Below are 26,620 nucleotides of genomic sequence, written 5' to 3'. Positions count from 1 at the left end.
GACAGGACCGGACTGTGGAGAGTGATGCAGTGGTGCACACACTCAAGAAATATAAAGCAAAACAAAACGCTCCGGTCCGAGCCCCGAGTCCGCCTCCCCTCAGATCGGGAGAAAACGCAACCGCGAACGAACACCCGGTACAGAGCGGTGGGGAAGGTCTGCGCATGCGTGAAACGACGTACAAGCACTGCTGCGGCGATGAGCGTAGGCCCAAATTATCTTGCCCAATCACGTCTTAGCATCTACACATGCGCATAACGCCCCTCCTTTCACATCCGGGAGACTCGGCGCATGTTTATGACGTATGACGCACGCGCGGCTCCTGGTGTGCATGCGCACTGCTCCCTTCCGGCCTCCGTAGCCAGGAGCGGGCAGCGGTACTGTGAGGAGCCCGGGCGGGTCTGGGTGGGCCGCGCCGCCGCTATGGTGTTCTACTTCACCTCCAGCGGTGAGTCTGCGGTGGGGGGTTGTGTGGTTTCAGGCCTCTCCTTGCGGGTCACTGTGGGAATGGCGCGTTCCCTGCACGGCGGTGGGGCTCCTTGACCTTCTTCACTGTGGTGTTCCCCGTGGAGGCCTCAGCGTGTGGCGTTTCCTCCTCATATCGCACCGAAGTTTCCCCTCCTAAGTACTGAAATGCTTGGGTTTTTTAAACACCGAAAGGATCTTTTTTTGTGTGTGCCCCAGATCCTCTCAGCAACGTATAACCACAGTGTGTTGTCCGTGTGTGGATTTTACTGCATCCCTATAAGTTTACAGGCTTGGGGCAGAGTGGCTGGAAGACTGTGTAGAGGAAATGGACCTGGGGGTATTGATTGATGCTCGGCTGAACGTGAGCCAGCGGTGTGCCCAGGAAAGCCAATGGCATCCTTGCCTGCATCAGAAAAGGTGCTGCCAGCAGGAACAGGGCAGTGATTGTTCTCCTGTACTCAGCTCTGGTGAGGCCGCAGCTGGAATAATGTGTCCAGTTCTGGGCCCCTCACTGCAAGCAAGACATTGAGGCCTTGGAGCAGGTTCAGAGAGGGGTGACAAGACTGGTGAGAGGTCTGGAGCACAGGCCTTATGAGGAGCAGCTGAAGGAGCTGGGATTGTTCAGTCTGGAGAAGAGGAGGCTCAGGGGAGACCTCACTGCTCTCTATAACTACCTGAAGGGAGGTCGTAGTGAGCTGGGGGTCGGCTTCTTCTCTCGTGTGACTAGTGATAGAACTAGAGGGAATGGCTTCAAGCTGCCAAACCAGGGGAGATTTAGGCTGGACGTTAGGAAATACTTCTCTGAAAGAGTGGTCAGGCACTGGAATGGGCTGCCCAGGCAGGTGGTGAAGTCACCAACCCTGGAGGTGTTCAAGGAAAGGCTGGATTTTGTGTTGAGGGACATGGTTTAGTGAGAACTGCTGGTGACAGGTGGATGGTTGGACTGGATTATCTTGTAGGTCTTTTCCAACCTTGGGGTTTCTGTGATTCTTATTCTGTGATTCTGTTCTTATAGCATTATCTGCCTCAGTTCTGGAGGTGAACTTCCTGCTAGAGAAGCTCAGGAATGCCATTTCCCTTAGGCAATGCTCAGCAGTGCTTCCAGCAGCCCTCCCATCAATCTGCTCCAAGGATCCCATTAGTAGGGCAAGAGATTGTAGCCCCAGATGTAACCTGGAGAGGCTCAGGTTAGATATGAGGAAAAAAATCTTCTCAGAAAGCGTAGTGATGCAGTGGCACAGCTGCCCAGGGAGGTGGTGGGGTCTACATCCCTGGAGGTGTTCCAGAACCATGGCAGTGTGGCACTAGGGGACATGGTTTAATGGGCAGGGGGCACAGCAGCGTTGGATGGCACTGGGAATGGCTGAGCTGCCATAGTGCATCACAGTTAAACCTGCTGATGGTGTAAACCATCTCGTGTAGTAAGTTGAAGATTTCTGATGTGGTTTAGTCATAGAAGAGGACACAGTGAGAATGCCACTGTAGCTTGTTTAAGCTGCGTTGCACTATTGTTGATGTGTACACTGCTACAGTGTTCTGTGTTCTGTGCCCACACAGCTCAGAAAGCCAACTGCACCAAAAGCAGCTTGGCCAGCAGGGTCATGGAAGGGATCCTCCCCTTCTGCTTTGTGCTGTGTGACCTCAGCTGCAGTGCTGGGAGTCCTCAGTACAGGAGAGACATGAAGTTGTTGGAGTGAATCCAGAGGAGGGCTACAAGGGTGATCCCAGGGATGGAACAGCTCTCCTCTGAGGAGAGGCTGAGAGAGCTGGGGCTGTGCAGCATGGAGAAGAGAAGGCTGGTGGGTAACCTGAGAGCAGCCTGTCAGTGTGTGAAGGGGAGCTACAGGAAAGAAGGGGACAGACTCTTTGGCAGGGTCTGTTGTGATAGGACAAGGAGAAATAATTTCAAACTAAGAGAGAGGAGATATAGCCTGGATATAAGGAAAATTGTTTTTTTTTTTTATCTTTCAGTAAGGGTAGTGAAGCACTGAAATGGGTTGCCCAGAGAGGTGGTGGATGCCTCATTCTCGAAGACACACGTGGTCAGGCTGGACAGGGCTCTGAACACCCTACTGAGCTGTGAATGCCCCATTTCATTGCAGAAGGGTTGGATGAGATGTCCTTTAAAGGTCACTTCCAATTCAATCGATTCTATGTTTCTAAATGATATGGGCTGGAAGCATTGACCTGCTAAGGTTAAGGTAGTGCTCTCCCACTCTTTTCAGCATGGGCTTCATTTTCATGAAATCATATCTGAGCATATAATTTTATGTTTCTGTGCAGTGTCTCTGTTCATGATGATCTCTCATTCTCTGCACTCCTCTTCCTGTGTGTTCAAGGTAGATTTTTTTTTTTTTTCAATCTTTAACTCTCACCAATACGGAAATGCAAATATATGAAATGATTCTATTTCCTGTTGCCTTATTGCCAAACGTTATGTAAATAGCAATAGGTTTCTTTCGAAAGGCATTGCAATGGCATGAAGCTGACAGTCTGCTCTCAGCAGTCCTTTGTGTTGAAGTAGGTCCTTATTGGTGAAAGCCAAATTTCAGTGCAGAAGCTAGAACTGTGACACTGGTAGACAGGTTTCACTCACCATGGAATTGGGATTTCCCTGCTGCCATATACAATGCCAGAGCGTTTTTGGAGCAGGCTGCAGCAGGACTTCCTTGGCTGTGGCACCCTCTTACTGCAGCCTCCATCTCTCTGCTGTGCTGGCTGTCCATCCAGGTTTGCCAGAACTGAAAATGGCTTTCCTGCATTATGGAATGAACCCTGAAGAAGAGAACATCGTTGCTCAAAGTGCCCTGAAGGGATGCAGATAGGACAAAACGAGTCTGGCTGATGTTTGGCTAGCTGCAGGCTTTCAGCTGTCTTGCAGATCTTAATCCTCTCAGCTTCCCCAGGGAATTGAGCGTTGTGCTGCTGCTTTGGGGAAGTGAGTTTGTTTTGCTTGACCACACAGAGAGTTAACAGCAGACTGTAAACACAGCGTTGGCATTCCTGGCTCAGAGCCTGCGTGCTTAATTGGACAGATTGTATCTGTGTAATTAGATAATCCAAACCACATGGATGCTGAGGGTGTTTTGCCCCGACAGCTGTTCTATGTTGGATAATCTTCAGTGGAAACTGCTGGAAAGAGCCCCCAAAGTTCTCTGAAGCGTGTGGGATGAGGTCTGGAGGAGCTGCAAAACAGTCATGCAGCCCAGAGGAGGGAAGTGGGATGCATGAAACAATTTTCAGTGTAATTTCTTTTCCCAGGGCCAATGCATGGCTCAGTCCTCGCACGGTTTGTCCAAAGCCCTTTTGATTTATTTTCCTCTTTCTGTTCCTCAGTTGTTCCCACCGTTTACACCATTTACATGGGAAAAGACAAGTATGAAAGTAAGTATGCTGGAAGTAAGTATGCTGATGGGTGAGGCAGCTTGCCTGGGGTTAGGCCTGTGGGTGCCCAAGGTTATTTTGAAAGGATGTCTCTTCATTTGTTAATTTGATGTGCTTGAAACCGTGCAAATCATTCCGAGTTACTCCTCTGAAATCCACTGTGCTGCTTTTAGCTTGGATGGATGAACTTTAGATACAATGACTGGCTTCAAAACAACTGAAAACTAAACTAGCTGAAAAAATGAGCCGAGGCAGCAGCCTTTTCAGATCGTGTCTGATGACATCCTTCAAGTCAGCCTCCCCCTTCCCTGCTCCCTCTGTTATTCCTCTCCCCACTGAACATTGGTGGCCCAGAGGATCCCTGTGCCTGTCCTTCCCCTCAAGGTGAAGGTTCTGCTTCTGCTGCATCTCCTTTTTCCACATCAGGAGGCAATGTGAAGCCATGGTGCACACCATGCAAAGTGCTTGGCTGTCTCTTTGCCTGAAAGTCTCCTTTTTAGGCTGATATTTGGAGAAACAAATGTTCTCATAAAACTGTCCACATGTGACAGGAGGAGAGAAAGGCATGGAAACTGGGGATCCTCAGTCTCACTTCTCACACACACTGTGTGTTCTCAGCATACTGGTTCCTGGCATAGCTGCATGCAGCTGGGTGCACTAAACCCTCTCTGCCTCTGCTTGATCCCCATACTCTGGCTGATCAACAGAGGTCGATTTCTGTTCTGGTCAGATCAGCAATCACAGCAGGCAGTGTGATTGGAGGTCCTGTGCTTTGCTCAATGCCATTTTTCTTCTTGCAGATGAAGATCTAATAAAGTATGGCTGGCCTGAAGATATCTGGTAAGTCCTGCAGCTCTGTGCACACCTTCATAAAGCACACTGCCTCTCTTGGTGCTGCTGCAATTCAAATCCCAGCCCTTGTGCTGCCACAGGCACTGCAAAGTCCGCTTTCTCCCAAACCACTGAGCAGCTTAAATGCATTCCCAAGGTGGAGATGGATTTCAGCAGCTCCAGGTGCAGGTGCTCAGATGCTGTTTTGAATTCATTTTCCTACATCTCCCCTGCTTTGTCCATTGGAAGGATTTGACTCCTGGGGTGTGGTTTCTGGGGATTTGGGGAATGCAGCCAGAAGCCTCCTGAGCCACAGTGAATGCTGTGCCTACAGAATGTTATCTTCTTCCCAAGTATCTTTTCCTCTGCATGTGCTTAGTGTCACCCCTGTGTACACTGTGGATTTCTGCTGTCCTGTCCTGTACAGCAGCCGTGGAGTTTGGGTCTGTGAGCAGGAGACTTTGACTTTTTTTATTCCCCTCAACTAAAAGCTGTGTCAGCTTTCAGCACACCCACAGGGCTGCGGTCAGGCTGGTGAGAGGAAGCACTCCATCTAGCCTGGGTTGGTTTTGGCTCACAAGATCTCATCAGAAGAGAAAAGCAAGATCAGGGGAGTTCCCACTCTTGGCAGCAGCAGTGGGTGGCATCTCTGCTGGCTGATTCAGGCTCCTGCTTGTGCCTGCCCCCCTGTACTGACAGCATGGTAGCCGACAAGCTCTGTATGTTGTCAGCAGCAAACTGAGTGGTAAAAAAGATTTTACTTTGGTTGAGTAACACGTTGGTGTAGCAGCATCACATGATGTGAAGTCAGGAGAGACGTGGATCTGTTGGAGCATGTCCAGAGCAGGGCCACAACAGTTATCCAGGGGAAGGAACATCTCACCTGTGAGATGGACAGACTAAAAGGCTCTCTCAGGATCTAAAGGGGGGGTCTAAGAGAAAAATATGTGGTTGTGATAAAAGCACTCAAATGGATCTATCTTGTTTGCACACGTGCATCCTGAACGTTTTTGTAGACTTGTCCATGGAGAAGCTGCTCTATCAATAGGAAGTAATCTTTTTTCAGAACAGATGATTGCCATCTCTTACCTCCTGCTAAACATGTGATTTTTTTTTTTTTTTATTCTGTAGGTTTCATGTGGATAAGCTCTCTTCTGCACATGTATATCTTCGGTTGCACAAGGTAAACCTGTGATGTGTCTTTACAAAAGCCCTAAATGGCATTCACCTGCATAGAATTATGCAGTCCCAGCCTGCAGCGGGCCCTGTGGATGGGACCAGCTGAACTCACATGAACACTGAAGTTCACAGGCTCCTGAAGGGTACAGAGTCATAGAACAGTCTGGGTTGGAAGGGACCTCAAGGATCCCAACTTCAATCCCATGAAGCTCCAACCCCCTGCCACATGCAGGGCCACCAACCTCCCCATTTCATAGCAGCCCAGGCTGCCCAGAGCCCCATCCAACCTGGCCTTGAACACCTCCAGGGATGGATGGGGCATCACAGCCTCTCTGGGCAGCTGTTCCAGCACCTCACCACTCTCTCTGTAAAGAGCTTCCCCTGACATCCAACCTGAATCCTCCCTCCCTCAACTTCAAACCATTTCCCCTTGTCCTGCTGTTATCTGCCCTTTCAAAGAGTTGACTCCCCTCCTGTTTGTAGGCTCCCTTTAGGTACTGAAAGGCTACAATGTAGTCACCCCACAGCCTTCTGCTGATATCCACCTCTGTGAGGAGGCTGAATTACAGCTTCCATCACCAAATAATGGTGGAAGGAGAGGGAAGCTTCATGTGGCCCAGCAGAACAAATGGTTTCTGACCTGGCATTGAGCATGTGTCTGAGGGAGAAAACCAGAGTGCACATCACTTGTTTCTCTCCTTACAAATGCTGTGAGAGATCTAGTAAAATGTCAAGAGGAGAAGGTGTCGAGAGTGTTTGCAGGGCATCGTGTCCTGCTCCTGGCTGTGGTGTGCTCTTTTGTGTGCTCCTCAGTCCCTACAGCCCCTTCTCACTTGCATGGCTGATGCTGTGTGCTCTGTCACAGGGGCAGACAGTGGATGACATTCCTAAAGAAGTTCTGATAGACTGTGCCCACCTGGTGAAGGCTAACAGCATCCAAGGTGGGTCTGTTTCCCATTGGGGCTGGGTGCAAGGTGTTTGTTGTGGGTGTTTCTGCTCCACACGAGCATGTGTGTGAACAAACATCTGTGAAAGCTGCTGCTCTGTTCTCTGTTAAGTCGATGCCTGCTGGTCTTATGGGAAGCAGATGTCACTTACAGCTGCCGAGGCTGCTTGTTAGGCTTTCAGAAGGAGGAGTTTTAAATCTCTGAAATTCCTGTTTGTGCCTCCATGCTGCTGCCTGAGCCAGAGAGTCCTTGCAGGCTCTTCCCTCACACCACCTTGGGGCCCCCTTCCATAGCAGTCGCTCTTCTGGCAAAGACAGCCTCCATCTGGAGTTGGTTAGCACTGCTTGCAGCGCTCGTGTTACTGCAGAAATTGATGTTGTGGTGGTTTTTGTTTCACTGTAACACTGGAAGGAGTTCTCCTTTTTCTTCTTTCTTGCCTCGTTAGTAATGCTGGTGACAAGAATAACTGTCGGAGTTTGCGTTTGCACAGAAGTCTTTCAGCTGGGAGAGAATAAAAATGTTTCCATCCTTTCACCTCTGCTCCCCAGGTTGCAAGATGAACAACGTTAACGTGGTGTACACACCATGGACCAACCTGAAGAAGACTGCAGACATGGATGTGGGGCAGATTGGGTTTCATAGGCAGAAGGATGTAAGTATTTGCTGCAAGCCAGCAAGGGTCACCTGGTGACACATCATCACATTTCCAGTTAGCAGCTGGATGGGTTATCTTCAGCATTTACCCTAAAGGAAGGGAATCATCTAATTCCTGAAGCTTGAGAGAGATCCTTGGGGCATGTTTAGGCTTACCTTGCCATCAGCTGGGAATGCATGCTCGGTGTTAGCCTGTGGCAGAGTGTAGCCTGGATGGGATGCTTGCAAAAAGCAGTGTGGTGTAGCTGATCGGTCTCTGCTAAACCTGAATGCTATCACATGTCTGTTCTGTTGGCTCAAATTCATCTGCACTGCAATCATCTCTGTACGAGCAGTCAGTTTGGATCAGCTTACAAACACCAATGTGATCAGATGGCTGGAAGGGCTCAGATGAGCTTGCTGTGCAGTGGAGAACTCAGGGGCATCTCTGAGACCTCCATTACTGTGATGACTTTGCTGTCTCTGCTTTGGGCCATGTTTCACCGCAGTGCTACTCTGAATTTGTTAAACCTGTTATAAGGCAGAGCTGCTTAGCTTTGTTGTGGGGTCAGTCCAGCACGCTGAGCTGTTCCCAGGCCTGAGCTGTGTCCCCAGGTGATGTTAAGCATGAACTGTGGTTATGCAGCTTGGCTGCTGGGATAGAAAGCTCTCTAGAGATGCAGTTGTTTGACTAAAACAGGTCCATACCAGGGCAGGAAATGCAGAAAACACTGAAAACTACAGAATTAGCAACATGTGAGTTTCCCTTCCACAAATGGTTGGTGGAGGCCTGCTGACACCTCCTCAGGAATCAGCAGGAACAGGGTTGGTTTTTTTTTGGTTTTTTTTTTTTTTTTTTTTTTTTTTGGCTTCTTTGTTAAGGCATATGCTAAGAAAACAAATTAGAACACGCTTATGTACTCAGCAGTACTTGTGCTTGTTAGTCGTGGGCCTTTGGTGCTGTTACACAACAGGCTGAATAGGACAAGGTGGCTGTGATTTCCCTTTGCATCTGTTTTTGTGGGATTCAGCCACTTGTAAAGTAGAAATAGGGCATTTTCTTTCCATAGACAAAGTGCCAAAATAAAAGTATTTTTTTTATAAGGATCATAGTTCTTTGCACTCCAAAGGTGAAAATGCTGACAGTGGAGAAGAAGGTGAACGAGATACTGAACCGATTAGAGAAGACAAAAGTGGAACGTTTCCCAGACCTGGCTGCTGAAAAGGAGGCCCGTGACAGAGAGGAGAGGAATGAGAAGAAAGCCCAAATCCAGGAGATGAAGCGGAAGGAAAAGGAAGAGATGAAGAAGAAGAAAGAGCTGGAAGAACTTAGGTAAGTCATAAATTGCAGTGCCAGTGTTGAGCTTCTGTGGTTTTCATCAGCGCGAGGGGAGAGTCATGGGTCAGCAATTTCTGTGTAATGGTTGGCGCCGCATTACTCAGTGCTCAGCTGACCTGCTCTTGTATAGATGTCTGCATGGCCCAATGGTTCCCTTTGTCTTTACAATAAATGCATTTCCCCCTTTTTTTTTTTTCTTAAAATAAACCTGGATGTTAAACCATTGTGAAAAGAAAGGACGGTGTCTTTTGAAATCTATCCCTGACTTGGGAGAAATTGGGGGAGCCACTTGTCTCTGTGGGATGGGAGCAATCTATTGGGTTCCAGCTTTCAGCTTTGTCTAAGTCTTGGAAAGCACTGAGCCACAGGCAGACTTCTTCAGCTTCCTGTTGCATCACCGTTGTTACTGAAATGTGTGATTCCTCAGTTTTCCTCCATAGGCAATTGCATGCTCCTTTGAACACTGAAAGGAATGGTGCTTTAAAATGTCATATTGACCTTTCTGTCACTCAGCTACCAAACCTGCAGCAGCATGGGGGAGCTCATTCCTCCTTCCTGCCTGCCCCATGCAGACCTGGACGTGCCAGCTGGCCAAAGGCTTACTTTAAAGCACAAGATACTTTATTGTAGCAAGTTGTATTTATATGTGAATGATAGGGAGACTGGAATTGGAAAAACTCAAGGTCTCAACACGTGGAAAGGTCATAACGAGGGCTTTGGAAAAACAAACTCAGCACCAGGAGGCATATCTGTGCTGCTGAGAAAAGGCTCTGCCTTCCTGATAAGCCTTGCTCCAGAGTTGTCCCTTCATCCCCCAGAATGAAGGATTTTCTGCCTCGTGGTGCTGTCTAGCTGGTAGCTTCTGAACAAAGCTGCAGAGGCTGTGGAGATGAGTCTGCATAGCACCTGTGCTTTCTTCAGTTGTTTTAAATAGCTAAAGAGTGTAAGATAACTAGAAACTAGATCATGGAATCATAGAATGGCCTGGGTTGCAAAGGCCCACAGTGCTCATCCAGTTCCAACCCCTGCTGTGTGCAGGTCACCAACCAGCAGCCCAGGCTGCCCAGAGCCACATCCAGCCTGGCCTTGAATGCCTGCAGGGATGAGGCATCCACAACCTCCCTGGCATCACCCTGAGTTCAGAAAGGAATTGTTTTTTTTTTTTTTGGTACTTGATCCTATTTTATCAAAATGCCTCTCTGTGTTGGTGGTTTTTGAAAACATATCTTGTAAGATGATGTCATTTCCCTTTCAGGAGTTACTCATCGTTAATGAAGGCTGAGAATATGTCCTCCAATCAGGTGAGAGCTGAGTGATGCCCACAGAAACTGTTCAGAGGCAGCTGAAATTCAGTGCAGGATTGTGACAGTCCAGCTCCGCGTTGCAGTATGGTTTTAGTGACTCCTACATGACAGTGCACATCTCCTTTGCCCCTTCTCATTGAAGGACAGTGCCACTTTCTTTGGCTTTCAGAGAAGGCCCTAATGCTTGGATGTCTACCAGGTGGAGCCTGTGCTGCTGGTGATGTGTACAGAGCCCTCCCAGTGCATTTCCACTTGAGTGAAGGAGCAGGGAGAGCTATAAGTGGGGTTCCAGGCTTGACTGTCCTTGCTTGGGAGCAGAAAGGTCATCCTGAGGGTGGCAGAGATTATTTTCACCTACCATCTTTTTTTTTCAAGGGAAGGAGAAAATGCACGGTGTATCTATGAAGGATGATAGTACAGGCAGGGATGAATATAGGTTCTGAGGGGCAGAGAGGAAGCTTGAAGTGATTTGCTTACAGGGAAGTAAACAACTGGGAGGAGCACAGCAGGGAAGTGAGGAGGTGGGTCACAGCAGGGCTTGGGGCTGAAGTGGAGAAGAGGTTCCAATGTGCACTGGGTGCGTCTGTGCTTTGCCTGAGGACTGGCTTGTGTACAGCTTCCCCTTGGTGAAGTGTTGGGCAAGGAGATGTTGGAGCTCATCTCAGTGACCCTCAGTTGAAAATGTGCCTTTTGTAAACTGTTAAAAGGAGTTTGTGGTTTTCATGAGCTCTTCATTTTCCTCCTGGCCAGCGTGCACATCCCCTCTGAGAATTAAGTGTTGAAATGTGAGTGCCTCCTGACGCACTGCTAGGGAGAGGAGTGATGGAAATGCAGCAGTAGGGGTGTTCCTGCTCTCAGCTTCTGAGCCCTGCTTGGTGCCAGGCTGCTTTCCTTCTGCTGGGTCATGACATGAGATGGCCCATGAGGCTGCTCGTGAAAGCCCCATCTCTGGTTCCTCCCACATCACAACAGATGGGCTGCAGCTTCAGGGACAGCAAAGAGCAGCGGGTATTTCACAATGCAGAGCTTCTCTGGGTTCTGTTCCCATTCCAGAGGATTCTAGGATGTTTTTACTGGGATGGCAGGAGGCCAGAATAAATGGCAATGGTGAAATCCTGCTGAATACACCATTTCACCATTTTCCACTTTGCAGTGGTCCTAATGTGTGTTTCTTCCCACAGGATGGCAACGATTCCGATGACTTTATGTGAATAAAGTCGCTCTCCTTTCTCAATCCAAGGTGGTTTGGGATGTCTTAATGTCACCGTTGCTAAGAATGCCAAAAAATCAAACCAAATAAGTGAACTCTGACTCCATTTCTTCAGAAGCTGGTAGATTCTCCTGGTGTCCCGACCAACCCTGAGCCACGGACAACTTCTGGATGGAGAAGATCTCTTTGTCTGCACATACATCTCTTTTTTTCAGGGACGTAGGTGTAAGGAAGCAAAATTGAATTTCAGTTCTACAAAGACAATGCTATTTATTCTAGGAAGGGAGTTGCTGTAGCTTTTAATTGAATGAGATTGAAAGAATTTGTGCTGTCTCACTGCTGTCCTGGCAGCTTCGTGCTCCTGAAAGAGATGCCATTAATTTGGCATCGCTGGTGAGCCCCAAAGCCACACTGCTGACTGCGCAGCTCTTATCCCTGTGGTGGTGAAAGGCAGCAAAGCAAGGAGAATTCCCCCAAAATGTGGGGTTTCCCACTTTGACAAGCTCACAGCTGCTTTGCAGACCCACCTGGCAGTAAGTGTGGCAGTTGGTTGCCACTTGTTAACCACAGAGCTGCAGCTGGTGAAGGCTTCCAGCTGATGGTGCAACCTACGTGAGCATGTCAGTGTGGGCTGTGATATGTGCCTTTCAGCACAGGATGAGAACAGCCCCAGGGTGTCATTCTTTTGAATTACACTTTATTTCTGGGCTGTTTCTTGGGAACCTTCTCTGCAGAGAAAAGCTGACAAAGAAGGGTTTTATGCAGCCTGTCCTGTTCAGAGCTCTCTGTAAGGTTTTGTGGAGAAGTCTGTACGAAGCTATCACGATAATTGTTGCAGCACATGTATATATGTTATGATTAAATTCATACCAGGCTGGTAAAACGTGCTGGTGGGTGAGGGGAGTGGGAGAGTGGAACTGTGGGTGGTGAATTTGCTTGAGGGGGTTTCTAGGGTGGGGGCTACGTATGCAGCCTTTCCCCCAGAGCTGGGCCGTGCCGCTTGGTGTTCTCCCCTCAGAACTGCTGCCTGACTTTCCCAAGCTGCTTGAGGGATGTTTTGTGTCCCTCCCAGCTCTGTTTATCTTTCCTTTCATTCCACACCAGGGTGAGAAGAAATGCTCTGCGGGCCTGCTGGCAGCAGCCAACAGAGCTCAGCTGCTCCTGGGCTGGGTCGCAGCCCCCGCTCCATCCCGCATCCCATCCCGTGATGGCTGTAGGAGGCGGATGTCTCCTCCCAGACAGCTCCACGCCTTGGAACAGTGCCTGGGCTTTGTGTTATAGGGCTATAAGAAGGTTGGTGGGGTCCCAGGGCATGGTTTTGGGATGTGCCTCCGGGTGCCTTTCAGCCTGGTTATGGCAGGAGCATCCTCCAGCTGTGTGTCTCTCCAGGACACATCCCAGCACAGGGCTGGGTTTGATGGGAAGAGCAGAAGGGAAGAGCCCTTGGACCCACACAGAGAGGAGTTTATTGTTACTGCAACTGAAATATTAACCAGAGAATTACAGTTAATCCAAATGGACTTAATACAGCAGGGGGGAAAAAAAAACACAAAAACACACCCTGCTACAAGTTCCAATGAATAACTGGGCCGGGCAGAGTGCGAGGAGCTGGGGGGGAGGTGGGTATTTGTCCCCCACCCTTCCCTGAGCGGCCGCCCTGCTGCTGCCATCAATGGGGTCATTCACAGGATGGGGGTGTTGGCCAGAGCTCGCCAGCAGTGCTGCAGCTGCCGACTGTTGTGCTTGGCACCAATGCCTGCCAACGGCTCTGGTGTCCTTGAGAGTTTGGGTAGGAGAGTGTCCCTGTGGGCATTGCTGCCTGTGGGCTGTGTGTCACTTGTCCTCTGTGTCAGGGTGATGCCCAGATGGGGAAGTGGAGGCACAGGGGTGGTCAGGGCCGTGGCTTTTTGTTGTTCGTGCCTGAAATGCTCAGGTGGGAAAAGAAGCTTTTTCCAAAAGATTTTGGGTTGCCTGTGTTAACCAGCAGCGTCGTGGCTCTGTAGCTCTGCAGCTGTTAATTCTGAGATGAAAACAGGAAGCCGCCGTGCCAACAGCAATAAACGGCCCTGGGGGCTGGGACCTGTGGCCCAGGCAGGGCTGGTGGGGAGGGTATGGGGCTCCCCGAGCTGTGGGCTGTGGAGGGTGGCAGGGGTGGGGATGGAATGCGGATGGGAGCAGTGATAGTAATGGTCTGGGATGGAAATGGGGGTGAGATCAGGAATGAGGATGAGGATGGAACGGGAATAGGAAACATAGGATGGGATGATGTGGGATGGAGGAAGGGATAAGGATGGGAATGGAGGTTGGAATGGGATGGGGATGGGTGTGGTATTGGGAATAGGGATGGGAAGGGGGTGGGATGGAGGTTGAGATGAGAACAGGAATGGGGACAGAGATAGAATGAGACGGAACAGAGATGGAGTGGGAACAGGGGTGGGCACAGGGATGGGAAGAGCTGTGGCCTGAACAAACCTCTGGAAAACAAAGTCAGAGGTGCTGTTGGCAAGGGCCTGTTTATCCCAGGAGCAGGCAGTGAAGCAGGGCTGTGTGTGCAGGTGTGCATTCTGGGGGCATGCTGCACTCCTACAGTGAGGCTGGGGAGAGCCCGAGGTGGGGCTGCGTGCAGGGCCAGCTGTTTTCCCCAGCTCCGTGTTGCTCTTGGCACCAAGGCCCCAGCTCGGGTACCTGGGGCCTCCAGCTGCCCCCTCCTTGCCCTCTGCCAGGGAAAAACAACCCACACCCTGCCTGCTGGCCTGGGACATGGGGACAGATTCCAGGGGCCCTGCTTTGGGGACAGGAGGGGTTCTCCATTAGTGACCATAAGTGCATGTACATCTGTGTGAGTCTGTGTCCCCTGCTTGGGGACAGCTCTGTGGGATGCTCCCATCTCACTCCACCATCTGTACCACGCCAATGCCCCCGGTTTGGATCTGGGCTCCTCCCCAGCCCTCCTGAACCCCCCCAACCCCATGTCCCAAAGGCAGGAACCACTGGTCCCCATACAAATTTATTGTGCCAGGATTACATTGCTGGTGCAGCCAGGGAAGGAGGGGTGAAGGTGGCTGGAAGTAGGGCACAAGCCAGCTGTGCCCCAGCCCATACAGGTCCTCGTCCTGCGGGGACCCCAAGCCCCAGGACTCTGCAGCCCACTCAAGAGCCAGGGACCAGCCCCGTGCACCCCAAAAAGCATCATGCTGGGGATATCTGGACCTCTTAGGGTCCTTCCTGCCCTGTCCCCAGGGGCTGGCAGCGGGAGCAGGGGATGCTCTCAGAGCTGGAAGGAGTTCCTCCATCCCAGTGCCATTAGCATGGCTCCAAGGTCTGCATCATGGGCCAGGAGGACCGGGGAGACCTGGCGGTCCTGGGGGGCCTCTCAAGCCGGGGTCTCCTTTGGGACCCATGGGGCCAATCTGTCCCACAGCCCCGGGGTTCCCGGGGAGCCCCAGTTTTCCTTGAGGACCAGGGGGTCCTGTTGGTCCTGGCCCCCCCTCTGGCCCCGGGGGACCCACATCTCCCTTAGGTCCCATCTGTCCCCTGGATCCAGACTGCCCAAAGCTGCCCTTAGCACCCTTGAGGCCGGGAAAACCCTTTGCACCCAGGGGACCCCTTTCCCCCTGGGGACCGGGGGGACCAGGAGGTCCGGGGGAGCCAGGAGGGCCTGGAGAGCCCAGACTGCCCACGTTGCCCTTCTCTCCTTTGCTTCCTGCGGGACCCTTGATGCCAACATCACCCTTGAGGCCGCGGGGACCTGGGAGGCCTGGCACACCTGCAGGAGGAAGAGGGAGGAATGAGTGTGATGCATGGGGTGTGGCTGTAACAGAGGGCCTGAGGACACTACCAGTGCTTCTTCCTGGAGTTACACTTTTGGAGCCAAAGGCAGCAAGGGGCAGCGCTCAAAAGGGCTGAATTTGGTGCTCTTGGTACTTGGTGGGATGCCCTGGACAGGACTGGGAACAGTGGGCCTGGGAATGCAGGTGGATGGATGTCCCCAGGCCACTGAAGTCCCCATGGGAAGCTTTAGGCATCCTTGTCCCGGTCTGTCTGTGCCCTCCCCACCAGGACCAGCAGTGGGGTCACCTGCACCAAGGGGAAAACTGCAGAGTGCTGAATCATAGAAATGTGGCACTTAGGGACATGGTTTGGTTTAGCGGACATGGTGGGGATGTGTTGGAGTTGGACTTGGGGATCTTAGAGATCTCCAGCTGGAATGAGTGCATGATTAGCACTGAAACAGGCTGCCCAGGGAGGTGGTGGAGTCTCCTTCTCTGGAGATGTTCAAGACCTGCCTGGATGCCGACCTGTGCGACCTGCTGTAGGGAACCTGCTTTGGCAGGGGGGTTGGACTCGATGAGCTCTGGAGGTCCCTTCCAACCCCTACAATTCTGTGATTCTGTGATTCTATGAGTGAGCATGGTGGTGATGGTTAACAGCTGGGCTTGATGATCCTGGAAGCATTTTCCAACCTTCATGACTCTATGATTCCAAGACTCAGCCTCCAAACCTGTTTTCCCCCATCAGGTACAGCCCCCAAACCCAACAGACCCAACCCCAACCCACGCTGAGATGCTCCTCACCTCGTAAGATGGTGATGTTCTTCAGCATCGCTCCATGCCGGACATCCACCACCTTCATCTCCTCCATCACCATGGACAGGTTGCGGATGTCGAAGTCAAGCCGGGCGCTGAGCAATCCAAAGCGCTCCCGCAGAAGGTCCGTGGTGCCCTGGACCAGGCTGAGGGACTTGTTCAGGTAGTAGAGCTCCTCAGCATGGGCATGGAAACCCAAGGTGCAGGAGAGGCGCACGTCATCCAGGTAGCGCAGCATGCTGTGCACGTGGCTGTCGGTGGCGTTGATGTTGGTGAAGATGGTGCCGATCTCGATCTCATGCGAGGCCATGCGGCCTTCCAGCGTCTCGAAGCGCTCAGCCGTGCGGTTCTGCGCATACTTGGCGTGGTAGCGCAGGTCGTTCATGTTCTCCTCGTGGTCATCCAGGAAGGAGGAGATGTTGTCCAGCTGCAGCTGCAGCCCCATCACCTGCAGCACCAGGTCGTGCATGCCCTCGGCGTTCTGGCCCACCTGCCGGGCTGCAGCACCCACGCCAGCCTGGATGCTCCTGACCAGCTCACCCGTCTCGGTGGAGGTGGCCCGCAGTCCTGCAAAGAGCCGCGTGTAGTTCTGCCACTCGGTGACCATCTTCTGCAGCGTCAACGTCTCCTCGTCCGTCTTCCTCTGGATGAGTTGGATCCAGTCCGAGGTTTGCCCCAAGGTGAAGTTGAGCTGCTGCATGGCGGCACGCACGTCAAAGCGCTCCTGTTCCAAGCCCTTGAGCGAGCCATCAAGCTGGGAGGTGATGGCCCGCCAGCCCCCCAGCTGGGCCACCAGTTGCCCCACGCTCTCGTTCAGCCGTCGGGTGGAGGAGGAGCAGTCTGCTACCTCACTGCTGATCTCGTTGCTGCTGGATGAGAGCGTGTCGTGGGTGCGGGAGGTGCGGTCGAGGAGGACTTCCTGAACCAAGAGCATCTTCTGGATCTCCTCCAGCTCACCCTGCAGCTTGCCGAGCTCCTGGCCCAGCTGCCCTGTCTCCAGGCAGAGGGAGCAATTGCCTGAGCTCTTCTCATCTGAAGGGAGGGCAAAGGGGTCCAGCACCGCACTGCCAACCATGGAACATCATAGCTCACCCCACTCCCCATCCCCACACCACCAACCATGGGAACCACACCAAAACCCAACCCATGCTCCCTCCCTGCATCGCCAACCATGGGAACAACCTCATAGCCCACCCCATACTCTGTCCCCACACAGCCAAACATGGGAGCCACCCCACAGCCCATGCACCATCCCCGCAGACCCCAGTGATGGACACTGCAGCCCCGTGGCTGGGGAGAAGCCGTGCAGACTCACCTAACTCCTGGAGGTCCTCCTGGATGGACAAGATCTTCTCCTCATAGTACATCTGGGCTGAACTGATGTCTCCAGAGATGGAGTTGACTTTCTTGAAGACTGTGGAGGGGAAGTGGGCAGTGAGGGGACAGCACAGCCATCACCATTCATACCAAAGGGCTTGGGAATCCCGTAATGTCTCCAAAGGCTTTCTGATCTTCATTGGTGTCAGTGGAACCCCCAGAGCCATACAGCACCTGCAGGACACCCCCCAACCCCCCCCATTCCCATAGATGGAGTCCCTTCACTTTGTCACTTTGGGAGCTTGGAATATGGGGCTGCTTCAGCCCCTCTCCATGGAGCCCAACTATTCCCCATGAAAGGAAGAAGGGAGGGAAGGAGCCAGCCCCCAGCCCTGCCTGTGCTCACCCAGGGCAGCCAGCACGGTCACAGCCACGATGAGCAGCACGGAGAAGACGTAGAGGACTTTGACAGCTGTCTGCAGGGACAGGTTCTTCTGGCACTGGCTGCAGCCACCCCGTGCCCTGCCTGAGCAGGAGAGGGATGGATCAGGGTTGTGCCACAGGATGGGTTAGGGAGGGAAGAGGGATGGATCAGGGATAGATCAGAGGTGGATCAGGGATGGATCAGGGATGGACAAGGGGATGCATCAGCCTTTGCCCCTGCCTACCCCATGCATAAGGTGGCCTCTCTCCTTACCGTTTGGTCGGTAGCAGAAGGATGGCATCTCCTCCTCCTCTCCTCCCACCAGGTCCTCTGCTGAAAGGCAATATGAGGAGCAGGTTGGTGCCACCAGAGCCCCAGCAGGGCTGAGGGGAGAGCCCAACCGCAGTGACACCTTCCTGAGTGAAAATCCCTTCCAAGGATTCACCAAACCCTTGCACAGGGCACAGAGTAGATCCAAGCCCCAAAAGGAGAGAGGTGGCTCCCCAAAAGGTGCTGCAGTCCAATGTCATCACGGCTCTGGGGATCTCACCCAAAGCCTGGTGGCTGCTTTGGTTCTGCAGGGCTTGTCCAGAACCTCTGAGCTTGCTTCATTACCAAAAATATCATTTCTGATATTTTTCCATTTTCTGAGCTGTCCCATCCCTTTATTTCGCCTGGAAAGCATAAAAGTGGATACAGGGCCATCCCCCAACCCGAAGGACTTTGCCACATCCCAATGGGCAGCTGGTCCACAACACGGACAGCAGTGAGCCCAGGACCCCAAGCACTCTGCATGCATGGCAAGCACCACAGATCCCCCGTGTCTTGCCGATACCCATCTGAGGACTGCACACGGTCAGCTCCACAGCCTCCCCCCTGCCCAAGCCCCCCAACCTGCCCCGCAGCCAGCTCTCAGCGCTGAGGTTGCTGCACCAAGGGTGCCGCGAGGGGCCGCATCCCATGGCGGAGTGCGGCAACTCCAGCATCCCCCGCTTATAAACCCTGCCTCCCCCACGGAAACCCAGGGCGGTGGTGCTGGGGGGGGCCTCCCTCTGCCTTCTGCGTCTCTCTCCTGCTTAATGTTGTCCCGTGTTTGCTTTTCTGCTCAGCGCTGGGCTGTGAGGAGGACGTCTGCCCTTTCCCCACCCTCCTCCCCCAACCACCGCCATGGGTGTCTTCAGAGGTGGGACAACACCTCAGAGGGCTTTGGGATCATTTCCTATCACTGCGGATGGCAGCGTGGACCCCCTACTCGGGCACTACTGTGCCACCAGCCCCGCTCCTTACTTCACATCTCCCCATGACTCCGTCTCTCACTCACCTCTCATCGCCCCGAACAGCCCGGATGAGAGCAGGGACGCAGTGGGGGCCTCACCGTCCCGATCCCTGCAGCCGTCCCTTCACGTCCCCTCCTGCCGTGCTGCCGAGCATGGCCGGGGCACCCCGCTGCCCTTCCTTGTCCCGATCAAAAGCCTTTGGGATCTTTCAGAAGCAACCCCATTGGCTGGGGGGCACCCCCAGGGCCAGTCGCTCACCCATGGCCTCTGCGGGATGGGGTGCGGGGAGCGCAGCCGCGCTTGGCTGCCGTCCACCCAAGCGTGAGGCGCCGGGATATGAGCTGGAGAAGAAAGGCTGCTCTCGCGCCTGCCTCCTTCCCTCCGGCCCTAATGACTACCAAATGTCCCACGGAACGCCGCTGTGCCGGCCAAGGGGAGGGGTGGGGTGGGGAGGAGGTTGGAGAACTCTGGGGAGGTGGATGGGGATGCGTGCTGGGGGCTGTGCCCAGTGGTAGTGGGGGATTTTGGATCTGGGAATGGGGGTCTTTGGACTGGGAATGGGGTCCTGGTGTATGGGGATGGGGTCCTGGTCTGGTGATGGGATCCTCATTACGGCCATGGGGAGATGGCGTCTGGGGTTTGTTATTTACGGTTCGGGGGTGGGATTTTTCTCGTCCCTTACAGGGTCTTAGTCTGGGGATGTGATTCTGGTGCATGGGATCGGGCTGAAGGGTTTGGAATCGGGGCCTGGTCAAGGCCACAGGGAGATGAGGTTTGGGGTCTGGGGTGCTGGGCAGGGCACACACATTTGGATCAGGGACACGAGTTGCTATGCTCCGGGTTCTGGGGTCCTGCTTTGAGCTCATGGTTCTAGCTGGGGCTGCGGGTGCTGCGGTTTGGTGCTGTGGTCCTGGCTCAGAGACGTGGGGTGGGGGTACCACATGGGTTGGGTACATTTGGGATGCCTCATCCCCACAGTGCTGGGAACCACTGAGACACCACCAGCGGCTTTGGAAGGAGGAAACAAAAAGGATGGTGGGAGGAGAAATCCCAGCACCAGGGGGGAGTGTGAGGGGCTTCCAAGACCCTGCTTAGTGTGCATGCTTTCTGCAGGGCTGCTGCTGCCCTCTGGCGAGACCCTGCTGGAAGACCACCAGGCTCCTTGCACGGCCAACTTCCTCCTCCCATGGCCGCCAACCTTCCTGAAGAGCCACCTTCCTCCTCACGTGGCCACCATCCTCCATGCATGGCCACAGGTGGGACATGGAGGCCACCAACACCTGCCCTCCTCCTGATTCTGGAATGGCTTCTGGATGCTCCCATCCCATTTTTGGGGTTCTTAGCTCTCCTCCTAGAGCCCCTCCAACATTTTCAAGTCTCTCTGCTGTTTCCTACCTCCCAGGTCAGGGGAGGAGGGAACAGATGAGCGCACCAAGCCTCACCACTACCACTTCCTAAAGGCCACGAGCCCCATACAGTGCTGTGGGGATGTCCTCTGCCCTGCACTGAGCTCAGTCACAGGAGGTGGTTCTGGGGGCACACACCATTGCCATCCTATGGCTGGAGGGGAAAGATGCCCAGTCCTTTCACTGGGACCCCCTCTGGCTCTACCCCCAGTGATGCTCACCACCCTCTGCCCGATACACACACACACAGTGGATGCATGGGGGTCCTTGCAGCACACACTCATGGGACAGAAAGCACGAATGTACAGATGTGATTTAGAAAAGATTTTAATAAGAAAATACAAGATAGGGCAGACTACAGCGACTGGCCCAGATTAAAAAAATATACAAGACAGAACAAGTAGCGGCTTCTGGTCCCATTTCACACACAGCCAATCCCTTCCTGCTCTTCTCCCTCTCCCATGCCCTGTCCATTGGTGACTGTGCAGGCTGGATTCCCAGCACTGCCTCCCTCATTGGACAGGATGAGGTCGGTGGCCCTGTGCTTTTGGTGGATTCCTCCCTTTCTTTCATGGTAAGTCATTGGAATAGAGAGGTGATAGGGTCACTATCCCTGGAGGAAGTCAAGGAATGTGGAGATGTGGCACTTGTGGACATGGTGGAGATGGAGTGGGAATTGGTGATTTTTGAGGTGTTCTCCTAACTTCATGATTCTGGGATTTTATAGGAAAGGAATGGGGTGGCTGAACCTTCAGAACCTATGGGTTTCAGGTAGTGGATATCAATGGCACGGGACTTGGTGATTTTGGAGGGTTTTTCTGACCATCATGATTCTGTGACTCCATATGAAAGGAATGAGGTGGCCAACAGATCCTACAGACTAGGGCAGGGACATGTATGGATATTAACTGGGCTTGTTCAGCTTGGAGAAGAGAAGGCTCCATGGAGACCTCATTGTGGCCTTCCAGTACTTGAAGGAAGCGTATAAACAGGAGGGGGAACGGCTGTTTGTGAGGGTGGATGGTGATAGAACAAGGGGAATGGTTATAAACTGAGACAGGGGGGACGTTCAGCTTAGATCTTAGGAGGAAGTTTTTCCCCCAGAGGGTGGTGAGGCACTGGAACAGGTTGCCCAAGGAGGCTGTGGATGCCCCATCCCTGCAGGCATTCAAGGCCAGGCTGGATGTGGCTCTGGGCAGCCTGGTCTGCTGGTTGGTGACCTGCACACAGCAGGGGGTTGGAACTGGATGAGCACTGTGGGCCTTTGCAACCCAGGCCATTCTATGATTCTATGATTCTGTGATATCAATGGCATGGGACATGGTTATGGGGCACAGTGGGGATGGGTTGTGGTTGGTCTTGGAGATCTTAGAGGTCTTCTGCAACCTTAATGATTCTATGATTCTGTATCAGTGGCACAGGTTGATGGAGCCTCCAAACTCTACTGGTTCAGGTAAAGGACACAGGTCTGGATCTCAGTGGCATGGAACATGGTTAGTGGGCATGGTGGTGATGGGTTGGGGTTGGACTTGGTGATCTTAGAGGTATTCTCCAACCTGAATGGTTCTCTGATACTACAAGAGGAGTAGTACCATCCTGCAGCCCCTGAGCCCTACTCAGCATCACAGTCTACACTCTGCATGACCTCCTCCACCCTCTGCCTGTACTCAGCCCTGTCCTCCCGCAGCCGTGCCAGCCAGGGCAGGAGGGGCTCAGTGGGGTCAGGCGCTGCCTCTTCCTCATTGGGGCTGATCCTGAGGACCAGCGGGTGATGGAAGCAGAGCTGGTAGGGACCAAGCACCTCGCTGCGCACACACGTGGCCCTAAGGGCAGCCAGTATGAGCAACAAGCTGTCTGCCCAGTGTTTGCCCGCGCTCTGGGCCAGCCGCTGCAGGCTGGTGGTGATGGCTGCCACCCAGCTGGGTGGTGGGTATTGCACATCCACATCCATCTGCAGCCCCATCTGCACCGCTTCCTGCAGGAAATACTCACGGTGCCCCACGCTGACACAGCACGGCGTCCCCAACCGGTGTTCCACATGCACTTGCAGCAGCTCGACCACCTCCTCCACGTTGCCTTTCTTCATTGGGAAGGCGTCCACCCACCTCGAGAACTTATCCAGCAGCACCAGTAGGGAGGAATGGCCCTTTGAGGAGGTGGGCAGGCCCTTGATGTGGGCCAGCTGCAGCCGCGACCACGGCCCCTCCATGCGCTGGGGCTGCGGGGGGCTACTGGTGCAGCTGCAGCGCTGCACCCACTGGGCCACCTGCTCACGGTCCCCTTCCCAGCGTGCCACCTGCCATACCCTGTTTAGCATCTTCCTCACCCCCACGTGCCCCATATGGCTGAGGGCGACGATCTCCTGCCTCTCATGCTTGGACGGCTCCCACACCCGCTGGCCATGAGCGGATAACACCCACACTTGGATGTTCTGCGCTCTCTCCACCACCTTCCGGTTCCACTTCAGCTCCTCCCCATCCCCGCTGTGCCCAACATGCAGCACCCCCGGGTTGGCACGCACCCATTGCAAGATGCTCTGCCACAACTGCTCATTGCCCACCTCCATGACCTCGCTGTTCCCATCCTGCAGCCCTTGCACCACGCTCTGGGCTTCGGCATAGATGTACAAGGGCTTGGAGCTCCTGTGCTCCTGCAGCAGCACCCTGATGGCCTCCAGCTCCACGCCTGCCGGTGAGCCATGCTGCATCAACCCCAGCAGCCAGCGCTCCTCCAGGTTGGTGGCAGCAAAGCCCAAGGCTGCCGTACAGGCCCAGCTCCCCGCTGTGAACCAAACATCTCTGCGGGGCACATTGGATGGTATCTGTTGTAGGCGAGGTGCGGAGCGCACCGGCGCGCCTAAGGGCTGTGGGGCTGGGGGGATGTTTTCCCCCCCATTGACCAGCAGCAAGTTCCACTGCTTCTTGCAGGGGGTCGGCCAGCAGAAGGTCTTGGTGTCACCCCAAAGGAGGTACTTCCAAGGGGAACGGGGCATTTGGATGACGATCGGAGCTGGTCCTATGAGATCCTGGAACACGTGCACTGCTCTGACCACCGCAATGCAGTGCTTCTCCTCGGGCGAATAGAACACCTGGTGCTTCTTCAGCACGTCAGACTTGTACCAGGTGGGGACCATCTGCCCCTTCTCATTCTCCTGCAGGAGAGCAGCCCCCGTGGTCTCTTTGCTCACCGTTGGCCTGATGATGAATGGCTGCGACCGATCGACGAAGCGCAATGCCGGCGCCGTCAGGATGGCCTGTATCAGCCTCCGCAGCGCCTGCTGCTGCTCCCAGCCCCATTGCCACTTCTCTTTCAGCAGCCGCTGCAGAGGCAGCTCCAGCTCTGCATAGTCCTCCACATGGTGCTGATGATAGCCTAGTGTCTTCAGCAGCGAGTGGAGGCTGCTTGGATCCGATGGGGGTGGGACATTCGCAATGTACTCCCATTTGCTTGCCTGCAGCTCCCAGCCGCGTGCTGACAGCTTCATCCCCAGGTAGTCCACCTCGGGGCACAACAGCTGTGCCTTCCGCAGCTTAACTTTAAAACCAGTGGCCTGGATCAGCCGCAGAACCCTCCTTGTGCGGGCTGTGGTCTCCTCACTGGTTCTCCCAGCGATGACCATATCATCTACGAAAGAATACACCCAGCCTTTGTCCTCTGGGGGCAGCTGGGCCAGCATGCGGACCACGCGGCGGTGCACGATGCTGTTGGTGAGGTAGAAGCCTGGCGGCAGGCGGGTGAACAGATACTGCTGCCCTCGGAAGGTGAAGGCGAACCTGAGCCTGGAGGTGGCCGTCAGCGGGATGGCAAAGGAGCAGCAGGACAGATCGAGGGTGGAGAAATAGCGGCTGCGAGGGCTGAGCACCATCGCCACGTCCTCCTTGCGCAGGGACTCCGTCGGCTGCCGGGAGATGACTCTGTGGATGGCTTTGAAGTTGAGTGTCAGCCGCATCTCCCCATTTTTCTTGGAGAACAGGTACAGATGACTGTTGTAGGGCGAACTGCCCGGCACCACGATGCCCTCCTTCAGCATCTGCTGCAACAGCAAGGCCACCGTTCTGTCCAGGTCTGGCCGGAGTGATTTCTCTTTTTGGCACAGCACTTGATCCCAGGTCACATCCTCCTCCTCGGCCACCATCCCACAGTCCAAGTCGTACCTCGCCCACACGTCTGGGAACTCCTTTACCCATGGGTTCTTGTGCTCATCCTGGAGCTCCATCATTTCATGGTACCCTTCCATCCATGGCTGGATGCTCCTGTTTCGGAACTCCATGACTCCACAGATGTGCACTGGGAGCTCAGAAGCTGACAGAAAGAGACTAAATGCCTCTGGATCTGCACCTCAAAGGAGGAGGGTGAAAAAAGGGGAGGGTGAGGAAGGTGGTGTTTCTGCCCACAGAGCAGTGAGCTCACCCGCCTCCTTCCGCAGCTGGTTCTGAGGTCTGTGGGAGAAGAGCAGAGCTGCTATGAGAGCAGAACTGATAGCAAAACCCTCCCCCGCGGTAACCTTGAGCACAGAGCACACAGAAATAGGAATATGAAATGCAGCTGCTGCACCCCCATGCATAGCATCCCATGCATGGCCCCGCACCCCTTTGAACTCCTGTGCACCCCTATTCAACCCTATGGACAAGTATCCCATATGCAGCCCTGCACTCCAATGCACCCAATGCACAAGTGACACGGTCAGCCTCATGCATCCCCACACATGAGCAGCCCTGCAGCCATATGCACCCCAATGCACAAGTGCCCTATTCACCCCCATGCACCCCTCTGCACAAGTGCCCCATACACCCCATGCAGCCCTATACAGGAGTGTCCCATTCACCCCATGCACAACTGTCTCATTGGCAACACTACAGACCCCATACACCCCCATAAACAAGAGTCCCATACACCTCATGAACCCCTGTGCACCCCTATGTATGAGCATCCCATGCACCCTGTGCACCCTTATGCACAATATCCCACTCACAGCCCTGCATCCCCAAACACCCCTATGCAAAGTGCCCCATTCACAACCCCACACCTTCACACCCCCTACGCAGTGTCCCATACAATGCCCTGCAGCCCTGAACACCCCTATGCATAGTGTCCCATACAAAGCCCTGCACCCCCACACACCCCTATGCACAGTGTCCCATACACAGCCCCACACCCCCCTATACACAGCATCCCACTCAAAGCCCTGCACCCTCATGCATCACCCATACACAAATATCCTATACACAGCCCTGCACCCCTATGTACAGCATCCCATTCACAGCCCTGCACCCCCACGCACCCTATGCAACGTCCCATTCACAGCCCTGCACCCCCATGCACCCTATGCAGTGTCCCATTCACAGCCCTGCACCCTCATGCACCTCCATGCACGAGCATCCCATACACCCCCCGTGCACCCCCCATGTACCCATATGCAGTGTCCCATACACCCCAAACACAAACAATACACCCCCCGTGCACCCCCACACACCGCAGAGTCCCGCACATCCCACGAACTCCACGCACCCCTATGCACGAGTGCCCCATACACCCCAAGAACCCCCACTCACCCCTACGTACAACCACGCCACACACCTCCCGCATCCCTACGCACCACCGTCCCACCTCCATCCACCCCCCTCCGTACAGTGACCCATACCCAGCCCCGCACCCCCATACACTCCAACCCCCCTCAGGTGCCCGCACCGCTCAGCCGCAGCCTCGCTCTTCTCTGCGGCTCCTTTCCGCTTCCGTGGGGTCGCTACCCAACCCTTAACCGGCCCACAGCCGCTCCTCCCACTGCCCCGCTCCGCTCTGACCCCGGTCCCCCCCCCGGGGTTTCGTTATCCGTTGCTCCGCGCCCGCTTATCGCTGCGGGAGCCGCGCTCGGCACTTTGCGTTTCTTTGCCATAGGTGTCGTTCTTTGGTTTGTTTGTTTTGTGGTTGTTTGGGGTTTTTTTCTTTCTATTTCCTTTTCTCGTTTGGCGCAGGTTTTGGTGGCGCGCCCCCCCGTGCCGCCTTGCAGCGGAGGAGACACTGCGTGCCTCAGTTTCCCCAGTGAAGGGGGAGGGTTGGAGGGAAAGCGAAGCCGCGCCCATCCCTGCAGCGTCGGGGAGACGGCGGATACGGGGAGGAGGGGGGACCTGGGGGGGGGGCCGGTTCCAGAAAGCTCCGGGCTGGGAGCTGGGCGGACCCGCGGCAGCGGGGCGGATAAAAGGGGGCGGGTGGGGGCGGGCGGCGGAGCTCCTGGGGCAGCCGGCACTGAGCGTAGGTATTTTTTCATCTTCCTTCCCTTCCCTTCCCTTCCCTTCCCTTCCCTTCCCTTCCCTTCCC

The 26,620-nt window shown here is 54.1% G+C and overlaps 4 protein-coding genes across 8 annotated transcripts in view; 2 read left to right on the top strand and 2 right to left on the bottom strand.

The window, feature by feature from the left end:
- Positions 1 to 344: 344 nt before the first annotated feature.
- On the top strand, positions 345 to 12,178 carry CCDC25 (coiled-coil domain containing 25). Of its 2 annotated transcripts, XM_042887497.1 has the most exons (10): positions 2,617 to 2,669; positions 2,752 to 2,807; positions 3,805 to 3,852; positions 4,653 to 4,692; positions 5,815 to 5,866; positions 6,728 to 6,803; positions 7,358 to 7,461; positions 8,573 to 8,775; positions 10,037 to 10,082; positions 11,267 to 12,178. In XM_042887497.1, exons 1-10 carry the CDS (start codon positions 2,632 to 2,634, stop codon positions 11,294 to 11,296), a joined length of 693 nt encoding a protein of 230 aa, XP_042743431.1. In that variant the 5' UTR covers positions 2,617 to 2,631; the 3' UTR covers positions 11,297 to 12,178. The 2 variants fall into 2 exon arrangements, with proteins under 2 accessions (XP_042743432.1, XP_042743431.1); XM_042887498.1 differs by lacking the exons at positions 2,617 to 2,669; positions 2,752 to 2,807 and adding an exon at positions 345 to 448.
- A 2,105-nt stretch (positions 12,179 to 14,283) lies between these two features.
- SCARA3 (scavenger receptor class A member 3) lies at positions 14,284 to 19,302 on the bottom strand. 3 transcript variants are annotated; one of them, XM_042887494.1, is made up of 6 exons: positions 18,944 to 19,302; positions 17,896 to 17,955; positions 17,605 to 17,724; positions 17,197 to 17,295; positions 15,870 to 16,913; positions 14,284 to 15,061 (listed from the first exon to the last, which is right to left on the bottom strand). In XM_042887494.1, the coding sequence occupies exons 1-6, from the start codon at positions 18,948 to 18,950 to the stop codon at positions 14,622 to 14,624; spliced, it is 1,770 nt and encodes a 589-aa protein (XP_042743428.1). In that variant the 5' UTR covers positions 18,951 to 19,302; the 3' UTR covers positions 14,284 to 14,621. The 3 variants fall into 3 exon arrangements, with proteins under 3 accessions (XP_042743428.1, XP_042743429.1, XP_042743430.1); XM_042887495.1 differs by having other exon boundaries at positions 17,896 to 17,952; XM_042887496.1 differs by lacking the exon at positions 18,944 to 19,302 and adding an exon at positions 18,517 to 18,578.
- Positions 19,303 to 21,548: 2,246 nt separating this feature from the next.
- Positions 21,549 to 26,083, bottom strand: LOC122188855. The gene is made up of 2 exons (XM_042887490.1): positions 25,994 to 26,083; positions 21,549 to 24,744 (listed from the first exon to the last, which is right to left on the bottom strand). The coding sequence occupies exon 2, from the start codon at positions 24,573 to 24,575 to the stop codon at positions 21,918 to 21,920; it is 2,658 nt and encodes an 885-aa protein (XP_042743424.1). The 5' UTR covers positions 24,576 to 24,744; positions 25,994 to 26,083; the 3' UTR covers positions 21,549 to 21,917.
- Positions 26,084 to 26,514: 431 nt separating this feature from the next.
- CLU (clusterin) overlaps positions 26,515 to 26,620 on the top strand; it is a 4,921-nt gene continuing 4,815 nt past the window's right edge. The window contains exon 1 of one of the 2 annotated variants that reach the window (XM_042887487.1): positions 26,515 to 26,554. The gene's annotated coding sequence lies outside the window, so the exon portion shown is untranslated. Of the gene's footprint in view, positions 26,559 to 26,620 lie in introns of both variants that reach the window. The other variant, XM_042887489.1, reaches the window with a different exon arrangement.

The sequence above is a fragment of the Lagopus leucura genome, unplaced genomic scaffold, assembly GCF_019238085.1.
Source record: "Lagopus leucura isolate 7727_CA_CO unplaced genomic scaffold, USGS_WTPT01 Super-Scaffold_100088, whole genome shotgun sequence".
Taxonomy (NCBI): Eukaryota; Metazoa; Chordata; class Aves; order Galliformes; family Phasianidae; genus Lagopus; species Lagopus leucura.
The sequence above is the reverse complement of the archived record's forward strand: the minus strand, read 5'-3'. Positions and strand labels throughout refer to the sequence as shown.